Below are 15,439 nucleotides of genomic sequence, written 5' to 3' on the forward strand. Positions count from 1 at the left end.
TTTTTTTTTTTTTTTTTTTTTTTTTTGGTACGGGGGATTGAACTCGAGTCCTTGCACTTGCAAGGCAGGCCAGGCAACTCCAGCTTTTGATTTTTTAAAATAGATTTTTTGTGTAGCAGCACATCAGAAAGATATCCTCATATGTTAAACAGTTATCTCTGGGTAGTGAGTTAATGGCTGATTTAAGACTTTTCTTTCATATGCTTTATTTTTAAATTACGATAATGGGTATTCTGAAATAAAGGATAAGAGCATTAAGTCTAGAGTTCCACTACTCAAACAGATAAAGTCTCCTCTTCACCACCTCAGAGCTTTGTAAACATTGTATAATCCTGGGCCAGGGATTTGGCTCAGTGGTTCCGGTGCTTGCCTCAAAAGTACAAGGACCCAAGTTCGATCCCAGATACCAAAACAAACAAACAAAACCAACCAAACAAAAAAACAACAAAAAACACACATTGTATAATCCTTGTGCAGAGGCCTGATCTTTCATCTGAGATTTTTGCTGAAATCCCCGTACCTTTTGCGTTAGCATCAGCTGGAAGCACCTTCCCCTAGGTTTCAAACAGTGTATGTGAAGAAGCAAAAAACTAACGACATTTATTAAGTGCTTATGGAATTCGCACTATGTGAAGGGACAAACACAATTTATTTTCAAGGTTCTCGAAGTTTAGTGAGTAAAGCGTTATTACAGTAGAACATTCTGTGAGAAAGGCGGGGGTGGGTGGGTGGATCAAAACCCTCCAAGGATAAAGGAGGGGTTCCAACTGGTGAGAGGCATGTTGATTCATGAAGGGGCTGCTGCTTAAGCTGTGCCTGGTGGATGGGGGAGTTCTGTAGGAAGGGACTGGGAGGCAGCAGTGCCCAGGGGAGGGATTGTCCTTTACCCCACTGTAGGTAGGCAGGTTTGGTCACCCATAGACTCGCAGGATGGGAGCCGGGAAGGTCCTTGGCATGTGATGTATACCATTAAGCAATTTCTTTATGTAATTTACTTTCCAGAGAAGCAATTATTTTGAAAAAAAATTTTGGCACAAAATAAAATAGCCACTAAGTGATAATTGCCCTCTCAGTTCTTTTTTATTAATCAAGGATATATATCTGCACATGCATTTTTGATCACCCTAAGATATCATGAAGCACTGAGTAGGTTTTTTTTAGCCACTAGTAAATAAATAATGTTAAAATGAGTTTAGGTTGTGATGGCTTTTTGGAAATCTGGGGCCCTAGTGTGGGGGCCAGGACCCAACCTGCACATTCCACAATGAAGGAGCTAAATTGGGGGGTGGGTATTTGAATTTGAACCCTGATTCTATTATCTTCTTGCCTCTGGGAAAGATATTAATCTCACTGATGCTATCCTTTCCCCTTTGAAATGTATGAATTACTTCCTCTGAAATTCATTAAGAGTTGTGTAAACTGGTGTGTGGGACTGGTGGGGACAAGGCATTGTTAACTTCTTTCTCCATTTGGAGCATCACAAAACTGGTGGCAGAGATAAGATTTAAACACAGCCTCCGGTTCCATGTTTAGAACTATTCTCAGTCAAAAACTCTCTTTAATGGTTTATCTTGACGTTTCTCCAGCCCCTCCCCACAAAAAAAAAAAAACCCTGAACAAACAAGTTTCTAACTAGATTCACTCTTTTTTTTGGTACCGGGGATTGAACTCGGGTCCTTGTGCTTGCCAGGCAGGTGGCAGAACCAAGAATTCTCTAGACCCCTCTCTACTTCTTTCCAGCATTGGTTAATTTTTTTTTAAATCAGTTGTAAAAGTGGAGAAAGAAAATCCTAGAACTTCAATTTAAAAACAGGCATATTTAGGCACTGTTTTCTAAGCAGAAACAAGCATCTTTACCCCAAATGGAAGAGTCTGAAAGTGTCTACCCAGCTATATTTTATTAATTCCATTTAGGAAAAAAAGCCACAATAAATTTAAGCAGGCTTTAATAAGTTATTTTCATCACCCATATCCTCTGTATCTGATTCCAGTATTTCAACGCTTTTATATTCCATCTAAAACTGAAGCTAACATTGGACAAATGATTACAGTCACAGGTTGAATACAAAATCTCTGCGTTTCAAATAAACACTTTTATGTAAAATTTTTATAGCTAGGGCAATATCCTTTCTGGTTATATAAGATTCCTGTGTTTGGCAAACAGGCAAATTACAATGATCTGAAATGAATACTTGCAGTACATTAACAGGTGTGCATCATCTGCTTCATTGGTTTTACAGCAAATGAGCCTACAGGTTTCTTATACTGTTGAACCTTCTCCCCTCCCTCATAATGGACTGAAAGGACTCTGGGGACTACTTGGGGCCAGTAGAACTCCAGGATACCTGCCAGTTCTAACAAGATTTGCTTTACAATCAGGGAATGGAGATTGGAGGAGATAAACAGTGGTTCTTCATTTGATGTGGATTTAATGGTGCATTGCTACCCTAAGATACTCCTGTTCTCCAAACAGAAAATGGCTCTCAAGAAGAGTATAGCATTTTAGGTATTTTCAATTTCCAGCAGCAAATGCCATACTTATGCTGACATCACATCTGTATATGCCCTTTAAAAGAATGATGTGACTACTTGGAATGTTTCACATGCACCTTATACCATTTAGGTGACTTTGTCAGAAAACCTTTGTATAAGCACATCTGAGGATAATGGTCTCCATTTTTTTGTACTTGTCCGTTTAGAAATGTTTAATTCAGGGCAGAGATGAATATCCCAAGTCAGAGGACAAGACATAATAAATTCCATTTAATCCTCCTGCATGAAGAGAGTTAACGAGAAAGGACATTGTCTGCTTTATGTGTCACCATTAACAGCAACTTCTTTGGCAAATTTGTAAACCAGCAATCATTTGTTTGTTCCAGAGTTGATCCTTTCCTTCTTTGAGAGGAGAATCCCACAGTGCTTCAAATGGATGCACAGTTTTCCCCTCGTCTTCATCAAGTCCGTCCTGCAGAGCAGCCCTCTGCCGCTGCCTCCACAGCCACTGTGGTCCCCACTGTCATGTGATCATCCCAAAATGTTTCTTTCTAAGACCCAGTTACTCTGAGAGGACCACCATTTCCCCTCTCCTTCAGGCATAAAAATTTAGAGTTGTCACTGATTTTTTCCCCTTTATATGTTCCTGCCACATGGAGCCATCTAATCTTGCTCTCCCGAGCCAGAGGCAACTTCTTCCTCACCACTGATCCAGTCTTACTCTTGTTCATTCTGTTGAATATAACTTGGTTCCCCAGCTTCAGATGTCCTCACCCTTGTGTATGATCTGAATACATGCCTTAAAATTCCTGCCCTTTGTTTCATATGTATCTTCTTAGATTTAAAGTTCTCAAGGGAGAGCTCGAGATTTCATTAGTTTCTCATGTGTGACCCTCATCAAACTCATGCTTTTGGCAAGTCTTTTATATCTGCTTTCTCACATTTCCAACTAGGGATGATAAAAGAATATACCTTAGCCTGTTCTTCAGGCTATTATGGAGGTCAAATAACATATAAAAAGAGTCTCTATAAATTGTGAAGGGCTATATAAATGACAACGGTTTTACTTCAGTTCATATGGAAAAAGCTATGAAAGAAAAATATTGGATTTCTGTATAACTGTGGGAGTATCCCTGCTATCTTCTATGTGTAGCTCAAGATTTCTGTTATCTTTCACGTGAATTGTACATCTAAAATGGAAAAGGTCAATTATTTGACTATATGGAAATATCACTTATATTTAGATAATGTGTTTCTAAGTAATAACACTTTCTGTTAGAAAGCAGGTATTTATATATGCACATTAAAGATAACTAGACGATATATTGCTGGGAATGGTGGCACATGCCTAAAATCTTAGCTACTTAAGAGTCTGAGGCAGGCAGATCACAGTTCAAGCCCAGGCTAAGTAACATAGCAAGACCCTGTCTGCCTTACTTTTCTCATTGCTGAGACAAAAATCAACACCTATAAGGGAGGAAAGGTTTATTTAGCTTAGAGTTTGTAGAGGTTTCAGTCCATAACTGGCTGGCACGAAGGCAGGGTAGCACATGAAAGAGGGGCATCATAGAGGAGAAATAGTTCATTGCACACAGAAGACAGCAAAGCAGTAAGGGACCTTAACAACATCATTCTGACCCTGTTATCCAGGCTACTTAGGGTGGATGACACTCACAACCTTAATCCTCGTGGCCTTTTGCCTAGCATTGCACCGGTGAATCAGTTCCAACATCACACACTCTACATCCAGCCACTTCTGAAAAAGTCCCACCTATGACTGCATGAGGCTTTGAGGGGACATCTAGGCACAAGCTGTAACATGGTTAAAAGAGTCTGGGAATGATGTAGCTCAGTGGTACATTTCTCCTGGATTGGATCTCTGTATTACAAAAATATAAAAAAAGCAAAAAACTCAAAAAATAGATTATATATCAATATACTAACAAAGTTATAATATTAATTTCTCTTTGGACATTTATCTGTATTTCTGTCTTCCTATAATAAACCTAAAGTAGTTTTTATAATTTAACGAATAAACAAAAAGATGATTTATCTGTCTTACATCTGAAAGTCCTGGCATTTACTAAGTTGCATTAAGCAAAGTTTTGAAATTTCAGAACTTTAAAAGTTTGAAAAATAGCATTATAGGTATTTCTCCTGCTCCCAGAGGTAGGCTAAAATGTTTTGTGGTTCTGTGCTGTCACTATGAAACAACCTATTTGTGCTTAGTTCAGATACAGTAGATTATGTAAAATGTAGTGGAACAAAATAAGCCAATAATGCTGTGCATCAGAATATTCTGTTTTTGGATCTATTTATTTTATCCCTTACTTTCTAGTTTTGGACGCTATGCGGAAATGCTCTTACTGCAAAAAGAGGAATATTTGGCAAAACCGGAGATCTTCAGACCATCCTTTGCCTTGCCTGTGCCAAAGAAGACATCACCTATTCTGGTGCTTTAAATGGTGACATCTATGTATGGAAAGGGCTCAATTTAGTTCGCACCATTCAAGGAGCACATAGTGTGAGTATTGCCACATAGAAATTGGGGAATGACTTGTTTTCAGTTATTTCAGGTCACAAATACCTATATTTTCTCTGCTTTGCTCTATGAAATCCTCCTAAAGTACTCATAAAGATTTCCTGAAGTATTTTTATTCATCCAGGAAGAAAAATGTTTCAAAAGCATAACTTAATTTTCCTTCACTTTATTAATTGACTGGTGGTGTTACTTGACAATGATAACTTGACAGGAAACTAGAATTATTTCATCATTACTTTCATCTTACAGACCAGCACTTCTCAAATTATCACAGGCCTGGGAGTCTCCTGGGTTCTTGCTGAAATGCACAGTCTGTCTCAGGGCGTCTGGGATGCTGCTTGCTGCTCCTGCTGCTGCTTGTGGTCCATAGGTCGACTAGGAAGAATATAGACAGCTATTGCTTTTACTCTAGTTCATGAGATAGATTTTCCTCATTCTGTTGAAGTGTCAGGGTATCACCTCTGCATCAGTGTCACAGGCTCCTAAAATACAAACAGATGCTGTTGATAACCTTCTCTCTTTATAGTGTGCTCTGTAAAAACAAGGGCAAACTTTACTTCTTAGCACTTTCTTTTGACACATGTGAAAAGGGAGTATTTACCATATGTCTACAGAAGTTACAATGACAATGTGCAGAAAAATGGTGACATGATGCCAAGGGTAAACCTTATTATGGTGAATAGAGATTGGGTAAGATATGTTTGGAAACTTGACAGGGCTTTAGCTTATTGCCTCCAAATTGATTCTTTATTACTGTGTGTGTGTGTGTGTAAAAACTGAACCCAGAACCTTGTGCATGCTAGGTGTGTGCTCTACCACTAAGGTGTGTCTTCACTCTCCTTGTTCTTCTTAATATGAAGAAATGCTTAAGCAGCTCTTTAGATCTTTCAGTGCCTTGTATGTTGGAGACCAATTTTCTTGGTTTTATTCACTATGAAATAACTCTTAAACCAATTAGGAGGTGAGTGTTTATTCTTCATAAAAGCAGCTGCCTCAGTAACTTAGAAATTCTGTTACTTCTTTTTACGTTGAATCTTTTGTTAGCATGATATGCTTGTAACAGTTTTGACCAAACCAAATGAGTTTGTTTTATAACTTAAAGATTCTCTTTAAAGGAACATATTTTAAATGTGAATAGAGCATCTTCAAATGATGCATAACAGCCTGAACACAAACTCTGTTTGTGCTTTCAGTTAGGCTCAAGAGATAACTTCTTGAGCTATTGAGATGTGTGCAAGGGACATTTGTACTTGTGGAAGTGTTTATTTTCCTAGCCTCTGTATCTTGACTTGACTGTTTTGAACAGTAACTTACATGAAACACTTTCACAGTTGTGCCATTCTTCACTTGTCACATACAGAAATTTATGATTTCCATATCTGCTTTAAGGAAGATATTCCTTTATTTTTCCTGTTATCAAGAAGCCCTAGAACTAGTTTGTTTTGGAGGTTATTGTAATTACTTTTTAATGTGAAGAATATTATAAATGACAACTTGATTTATTTGTCGGGATTTAAACAGAAAACAGCTGCCTGTTTTATTTTTGTTCTACTTTATTGTGTTTTTTCATTAAATTAAACTATGACAACTCTTTACAGTGATTGAGGCATTGTGTATCATCTGTTTTAATCCACAGGCTGGAATCTTTAGCATGTATGCTTGTGAAGAAGGCTTTGCCACTGGTGGGCGAGATGGTTGTATACGACTGTGGGACATGGATTTTAAACCAATAACCAAAATTGATCTCAGGGAGACAGAACAAGGATATAAAGGTAATGCATGAAGAAATAATTCTAAGGATCAAAAAATAGGATTATATAAAATATAAAAGCTTCTGCACAACAAAGGAAACAACAGAGTGAAAAAACAACCTACAGAATGGGAAAAAATGTTGCCAGCTGTTCCTCAGAGGAATCGTATCTAGAATATACAAAGAACTAAAAAAAAAACATAGCCCCCCAATAAAACCAAAAAAATAGGCAATTGAAATGAATGGACACTTTTCAAAAGAAGTACAAATGACGAATAAGTGCAGGTGAAAAAATACTCAGCATCTTTGGCCATTAGGGAAATACAAATCATAACAACACTGAGATTCCACTTTATTTTGTGAGAATAGCTATTCTTATAAAATGACTGTAAGAACAGATAAGGGGAAAAAGAAACACTTTACACGGTTGGTGGGAATGTAAACCAGTACAACCACTAAGGAAATCAGTATGGAGATTCCTCAAAAAACTAAGACTAGAAATTCCATATAACCCAGCTCTACCTCTCCTGTGTTTATTTCTGAAAGAGTTAAAGTTACCATATTACGATGTTACACCCATGTTTATACCAGCACAATTCACTATAGCTAAATTAAGGAAACAGCCTTGATGCCCATCCACAGATGAGTGGATAAAGAAAATGTATTTGTACACAAGGAAGTATTACTCAGACATAAAAATAATAAATTTGAGTTATTTGTAGTAAAATGAACGGAACTTGACACATTAGACACTTAGAAGGCTAACTATAAAATGGCTTCTCTTGTATGAGAAACCCAAAATATAAATAGAGAGAAAGATGAAGGCAAGATGGTAGGAAATAGAGAAGTAGACTCTTTGGAGATGGAGAAGGAAGTTGTGGGGTAGAGGGAGACTGGGATAAAAAATGATTAAGATACAGTATGTGGTAATTCCCCCAAATGAATATGATTATTATATATCACAAACATATATAAATAAAAGTAAAATAAGATGTAAAAGGTAATGTAGGTATTAATGCTTCCACATAACTCTAAAAGGGGTAAATGCCATGTAAAATTCTGTTTCTGTTTCTAAGTACTAAATACAGTGTGAAGTTGTATATTTGTTTCTCTGAACTTCATCTTATTCTATAAAGAATTTAAAGTTTGCTTAAATATGTTGAATACAAGATCAAAATGATGTTAAAACTACACGGATAGCTTTTTCCTAGTTGGCACAAAGATCCCTCACCAACCAGCAGTTGTCTTGCAGCAGTGAGAAACAATGTTATGGTAAAGCTGTTGGGCTGTTTCCCAGGCTGGCGCTGACCACACATTAGCAAACAGATATACACTGAGGCATAAACTTAGTCAAAAGACCCTGACAGGGCACAAAGACTAGCTGGTTAACGTCATAATGACTTATATTGATTAACTTACTAAGTGCCAGACTCTGGGACAAGTGTTAACTGTGTTGAAGCCTCATGGTTCTATGAAGTGTCAGTGCTGATATTATCTTCACTTGCCATGACCCACAGCTAGGAGTGGCTGGGGCTGGGCTGCAAATCCACTTTATTCAATCAACTAGTGGAAAATAAGCAGTGTCCTTTATTAATGAGGTCTGTGTTTGGTATTCATGGACCAGAACTTCCCCAGCCAAGGCTTTAGAATTGTAGCAGGTTACAAGGGTTCTGTTTTCCACTCTCTGGTCTGAAAGTAAAACCAGGGCAAAGGGTTTTTTTGTTTTGTTTTGTTTTGGTACTGGGGATTGAACTCGGAAGGCAGAACCACTGAGCTAAATCCCCAGTCCCAAGAATTTCAGGTTTAAATGGATGCTTTGCTCTCTAGTGCCATCTGCTGGCCATATGTACAAAGCTCCGGTCGGAATTCCACAATTAGTGAATTTCAGAGAAGGGCCGCCAAAATGCAGGCACCTCATCATATTGAAAGGAATATTGGCAGTATGCATTTTTAAAAAGAGAATTTCTGTGGCTTAAAATAATTGGAATGCTCATTCCTCCTTTTCTTTTAACTCTTGGTGGATTTCTAACCATATTCCAAATGATAGCCTTTGTTTTCCTTACTGCTAGCACAGAAGAAAAGAAACAAAGACAGCTTAATTACTTCCCAGTGGAGTGGATTCCTTGACCAGCTCCGCTAGAGGCTATGATTGAAGTTCTGTTGGCTGTGTAAACCAAGCATGGGTAGATGAGAAAGAAAGAACAGGAAGAACCTTGTCAGGCACCTGTCATCTGCAGAGTCTTTCCAGAGTGTTCCCCTAAGAGACTGCAGTTCTCTCTACCGCTCTTGTATGCAGAGAAGTAATGAGGTCTAGAATAATGAAATGAGAATGTTACCAGGAAGCCTGAGTATAATTCTCTACCCACTGATATGTACTCCTATTGAAAATGGCTACCTTGGGAATGAGAGTGATCCAGTTTCATATTTATTGCCTGGTAGGTAGACCCCTGGGGTTGATGTGACACAAGGTAAGTTACATGTTTGAAGAACAGAGCTGTGTGTGTGAAGAGACTGAGTTGGTCTCTTAAGGGAAAATATGCATAGCTCACTAAGTTCACGTTGCAAATGAGAAAAAGTAGTACTCTTTCCTCCCTTCCTCCTTTTCTTTCCTCCTGCTCTCTTCCCTGTGTCTCTCCCACCCTTTGCCACTATTCAGCCAGAAGCAATCCCTGTCATTATAACCTCTTTGCTTTACTAAGCACACACCTTACCTTATATTGGCTGGCTCACTGGAACCTTTTTTTTCCCCAAGTCAAATCTCTTGTACAGCATGGATCTTTAGGCACCGATGGAAAGGCAGGGTGGAGCATGCACGAGTGGTGGACAGAACTGTAGTCTTTTCTGGGCACATTCTGGAAATACCCTGCAGAATGACAGGTATCTGACAAGGTTCTTCCTGTTCTTCATTCCCATTTCCCAGGCCATCTCCTTGCTAGGCCCCTAGGGCTCCCAGGAATCTGGAACTCCCAGGACCAGTCTGAGAATGCTGGTGCCTTAACTGCCCTTGTCTGCACTGAGTTGGAAGCTTCATCTTTTTTCCTGAGCTTCTTAAAAAAGCAAAAGATATATCTTTTAAAAAATGTGAATAGTAGTTGCCAATTCCTAGGTTATCAGTTGTAGGTTTCTTTGTACTTTTCTGAATGAGTTCCCTCAAAGAAGATTTAAAAATAAATGTGATGGAGATTAATAAATATTTGTACACTGGACCAAATACAGTGCTAGGTCCTTGGGAGAAGTTTCTGTTTAGAAGCCATTTAGCCTGGTATAATTAGATGTGCCTTTGGAGCCATGGGGAGAATTGAAGCGTTTTCATTCTTACAGTGAAGCCCTGTTCACTGTTCCAGGTCTGCTTGGAAAAAGATCATGTTTCTAAGACAATATATATATACACACAAGCATAATTTTGGATGTTTTGGGGGGGTGTAGATGCCTACTAACAAATGTCTAGTCTCTCCTTCAAATATAAATTGCATTGAAGGTGACCCTGGTTATTTTCTCTTCGCTCTAGTGTTAGGCACATAGTAGGTACTCAGTAATTTTTAAAAAATTAATGTAATCTATCTTTCTTCATTTGAGTGTTTTTATTGAGAACAGGTATATATATATTTATATATTTATATATTTTCTCATTGCATTTATTGGTATATTTTAGGTATACACTACAGTTACATTCATCATTTGGATCTTGTACCTTTACATGACAGGTCTTGGTTCTCATTTTTTTCCCCTTACCCCTGTTCTCCCTTCACCCCCTCCTCCCTTCCCTATTTACAAAGACTTTATTTCCATTTTTTCATTTTCTCATGTTTTTTTCTTTTCCCTTATTTCCTTTCCCCCACCCTTCCCACTTCCCCTAAACCTGTAGCCCTTTTCTTCCTATAGGTAGAGTATATTTCATTCCTTGGTGTCTCCAAGGACTCAATAAATATTTGTGATTTTGATATCTTCATTCAGCGATTCTCACTGAGCATCTACTGACACTGCTAGTTACAGGGGATACAGCAGTGAGTAAAACTGGTAAAATTCTTATCTTCATAGACTCCCTTTCTAGAGAGAGGAGGAAGCAAGTAGTAAATAAAGGGATGGTGTGATGTTTCTTACTGATACGGAATATCATCAACTCTGTATTTCCCTGTGTCTCTGCAGAGCAAGTGCCACATCCTTTGTGTAATATAAATAGGAGTGATGCAAAGCTCAGTGGGGAGACAGTGAGTTCAGCCCCCACCTGTCAGCCCCTTGGGGGCATGAAGGGAGGAAATGGAAATCTTTTGATTCCTGAGTGGGAGCTAGGCCCTTGGGAAAGCTAGGAGAGAGAGAAGGGGAAGGGTCAGGCAAAGCCAGAGTGGCTGTGCACCTAAAGCTGGGTGCTTTGTTGTGCCCAGTGCTTTTACTGCATGCCTTCCTTGCCAGCCCTTTCTCATGTTCCTGAAGGAAGACTGACCCCGATCTAGCACTTGCTAAGGTTTCCCTGCTCACTCCTTGCAGTGGAAAGAATACATCTCCTGTGTGCTTTCTTTTTCCTTCCATGTTGAAATGCATAGTGATGAATTCAGAGCAAGGAGTACAAATAGCCATGTGCCTTAAAAGACGAAAAATAATTTAGTATTTCACTTGATCTTTTATACATAACAGGTGAGAGTTATAGATACTGTGTCCACAGACCCCAAATTACTCCTGTGTTGTTCAATTATCCCATCTGGCTTAGCATTTGTTGTGGATTTTAAAAATAGATTGTGCCGGTTTTAGCCATTATAAGTTTGTAGCCCAGCCAGGGTCGGGAGCCCTACACCGGGTGCCACCCGTGGCCGACCCAGTCCCAGCCAGCCTCAGTCAAGGACCTAGACCCACTACTTTGTTCTCCCGGGCCTGGGGTGAACATGGATGAATGACAAAGAGACATGGAATCTGTTTAGCAGGCGGGCAGCCAGGAGGCTCTCACCTCTAGTAGGCGGAGAAGCCCCTGAGCCTTTGGCTCACCTTGCTTTTATTTGCCCAAACGCAGGCACAAGCAATCAAAGTAACACAAGATTTGTCTCCTCTCCAGTATGCATTAGTACACTCTCTGATGCAACTTATCCTCAGCTGTCGTAAGGTTCCCTAGAACATGCAACCTGCAATCACCCCTGAGTGCAGACTTTCTCCTTTGTACACACAGCGAAGGCAAATGAGGCCTAGTTCTCTGGTCTCCGACAGAAGTTCACAGTGAAACCTAGGGGAAAGTGCTGAGCATCTCTGGGTACCCACTCCCCATGTCTGCATGGGCTCTTGCCCTGTCAGTGTCCGTACTGGAGCGGTGCAGTGGACGAGCTGCATCCACACAGTACTGATGCCCAGAGTCCGTAGTCCACAGGGCTTACTCTTGGTGTCCGTCCTACAAGTTTTGACTAACACATTGTGACATGCGTCTGCTGTTATACGGTCCTACAGGATAGTTTCATTGCCCTAGAAATCTGTTGTGCTCTCTTTCTTCCTCTGTCGTGAATTTTTCAGTTTTGTAATAGTGTTATTAGAATTTTATATTGAAATTTTTGATGGAACTATGTAATAGACCTTCAACATAGTAAAATTACTTTTTCGGTCAATGAATGTTTCAAAAATTATTTAAACTTAATTATTTTTAGAGTATTCTTTTACTTTCAAATGGGCTCAGATTTGGATGGCAAGTGACATGTTCTTCAAAATCAAAGTCTCCCCTTTCAGGGGAAAAAAAACTAAGACCAGAGGACTCTCCCTTGGGTGTTAGAGAGAGAGCAAGAGTGAAGCCCGGATCCCAGACTTCTCCTCTGTATACCAAAGACATGAAGCCTGCTGAGGAGGTACCTCAGATCGCAGCGTATTTCAGGCTTACCTCGTTTGAAAGGAGTTGGGAAAATGGAATTGCTTGTGTATTTCTATCTTCACTATGGGAATACCCACTGCAAAAGTCAGTAAATAACAAATCTAGAAAGAAAGTGGACCAGAAGCAGTCAGAGGTCAGAACTCCAGCAGGCACACAGGATCTGCCTAAAGGGTGTGAAACACTGTCGAGGTGGAAGGTTGGACTGAAAGAGGGCTGTACTTCTAGAAAACATTCCATAAACTCAGACAGGGAAGAATGGTATTTTCATGGACAAATGTTTGGTGGTATTTTGAGACTGAAATGAGTTTCATTTGTATATTCCTGGGACATAATACATCTGTTTATTGAGTACAATGAGTCTCAGTTCTTGTCAAATCCGTACCAAATTCTCCTAATATAATAGTTAAGTGTTCTGTAGTACCAGCCACACAGAATTTAAACGCAGTATCGTCCTAAAGATTGAAGAGATTACTAACTTTTTCATAGCATATCAAAAGGAAATTGTTTTGGGGCTGGGGATTTAGCTCAGTGGTTCGGTGGCCTGCCTTGCAAGCACAAGGACCTGAGTTCAATCCCGGTACCCCCCCAAAAAAGGAAATGGTTTCAAAGGTAGGTTTTCCTAAAGACTAACTTGTTCTCATATTCATTTTACGATGTACTTAAAGTATGTTTTGCTGTGAAATAGAGATTTCCTAAGTTACACAAAGAGTGGTTGCTCTAGAGATGAGGTTATAAGGATGTCCAACCAGTGTAAAGTGACATGGAATTGTTTCTTTATCTCTGGAAGTTTCTAAAATGTTTCATTTGAGATCAGTGATGGTGAACCTTTTAGATACAGAGGGCCCTGACTGCAACCCAAGACCCACTTATTACAAGGTGCTAATGCTGCAATTAAGCCTGAATAGTGAGGCATTAGTTTGGAAAAACTCATACATTCATACTTCTTGTCTTACAAACACGATGACATGTATGCCATAGGTTTGCCACCACTGCTTTAGACACTAGCTTGGTGAAAGGTATGTATTACAGGTGTTTTTCTTTTCTATGTGACTGGTGTGAGGAAATGATTTCGCTTTTCTCAGGCCTTTCTATCCGGAGCGTGTGCTGGAAAGCAGACCGCCTTCTTGCGGGGACCCAGGACAGTGAGATATTTGAAGTGATCGTCCGAGAGCGAGACAAGCCGATGCTGATCCTGCAGGGCCACTGTGAGGGGGAGCTCTGGGCTCTGGCCCTGCACCCCAAGAAGCCCCTGGCTGTGACCGGCAGTGATGACCGCTCTGTCAGGTGAGGGCCCAGCAGCAGCTACTGTTGCCTCCCTGAATTCCTTGGGATAGCAGATTTCTTTTGCCCAAGTTTGTATGTTACTTAAGAGAAGGATAAACTACAGTAAAGAACCACATGCTCTGAGTGCAATATGAAGAAGTTTAGCTCAACACTAGTTGGCTTTTTGGCTTGTTGTTATCTTTCTTTGGCTCCATTTAAGTCACACCACTGTTCATAGAAGCAAAAATGCATAAATGAATACTGTTAGGCTTCTTTCCAGTCCTCCTGGTGCATATGAGCCAAGCCACTCATCTGCAACGAGAGCATATTTCCCCCTCACGCTTTGTGCTCTGTGGGGGGACGGCACAGTTATTTTACTGTGTGTGCACGTGTGTGTGATTCTGGGTGCTGGACCCAGGGCCTTCTCACTGACCCACATCCTCAGCAACCTCCCAACCTTTTAAAAAATTTGAACCAGGGTCTCACTAAGTAGCTGAGTTGTACAGGCTAGACTTGAAGTGCTATCCTCCCACCTCAGCCTTCTCAGATTGCTAGGATTACAGGTGCGCGCCACCATACCTTGCTGCCACTTCATTCTTCATCGGATTTTTAAAATTGCTTGTATTACATGAGTAAATTACTATTGTTTTATAAAATTCTAAGGTGGAATTTTGAAGATTGTCTTCACATCAAGGGAGAGGGCTGGTTTCCAAGAAGACGTGCAGTGATTATTAGGGGCTCCATTATTCTTGGTATGAATTGCCTTCTCTTTCGTGAGAGCACAGTAATGGGTAAAATGAACAGAAAGAGTGTGAATCCAGTGTTCTTATGACTGTTGAAGAAATGGTTATATGACCTAAAAGTTTGAGATGAAGACTTACGCTTGCATTTTTACATTTATTATGAGCTTTGTAAATAGAAAGCAGAGTCTGTGACAATGAGAAGAGAATGATTGAGCAGCTGATTGATTCTGCTTGAGTCTTTTTTTTTTTTTCCCTGCTTCTGAGTCTTAACCACTCAAATAGAGCATGGTAGACTAGGCCAAAGGTCACTGCTTTTTCCCACTTATTCTGTACATGAATCTAATCAAGGTACAGTTTACTCAGTTCTCTTTTTCAGCTTCTGCCAAGGATGAAAGCCGCATTAATCTCAGAATCAGTGGAAATAGCGACGGTTATCTCCTTGTGCAGCATGTTTATTTGGTTTATAATTTTCTTGATTCCTTCCTTTTTTAATTCTGCTTTCCCAAAGCAGCCAACACAATGCCACAAAGTTATTCAGACACAAAGTGATGTAACTCCATCTGTATCCATCCAGAAAGGAAAAGTTTAGCTAAAGTCCTTGAAGTTTGCACTTAAGAACTGACTCATGTCTCCGTGATGTTTACAGTTCTGAAGAGCCCTGGATGCCAGAATCTGTTTTATTCCCCTTAACCATTAATTTGGCTAAGATTTTCAATGCAGTTTTAAAGTAAGTTTTAAAATTTAGGAAGGGTAAGAGTTATTTTTTTTTCTTTTTCTTTCTTTTTTTTTTTTTTTTTTTTTTTTTTCTC

General features: G+C 39.6%; 1 protein-coding gene across 1 annotated transcript in view; it reads left to right on the forward strand.

Moving 5' to 3' along the window:
• Nucleotides 1-15,439, forward strand: part of Eml6 (EMAP like 6) — a 251,167-nt gene that overhangs the window by 114,066 nt on the left and 121,662 nt on the right. The window contains exons 6-8 of the mRNA XM_010615906.2: nucleotides 4,832-5,017; nucleotides 6,672-6,807; nucleotides 13,707-13,908. Coding sequence (XP_010614208.1) covers nucleotides 4,832-5,017; nucleotides 6,672-6,807; nucleotides 13,707-13,908 — 524 coding nt within the window. The remainder of the gene's footprint in view (nucleotides 1-4,831; nucleotides 5,018-6,671; nucleotides 6,808-13,706; nucleotides 13,909-15,439) is intronic.

This window comes from Fukomys damarensis, unplaced genomic scaffold (genome assembly GCF_012274545.1).
Source record: "Fukomys damarensis isolate Sample0158 unplaced genomic scaffold, DMR_v1.0_HiC HiC_scaffold_2, whole genome shotgun sequence".
Lineage (NCBI taxonomy): Eukaryota > Metazoa > Chordata > Mammalia > Rodentia > Bathyergidae > Fukomys > Fukomys damarensis.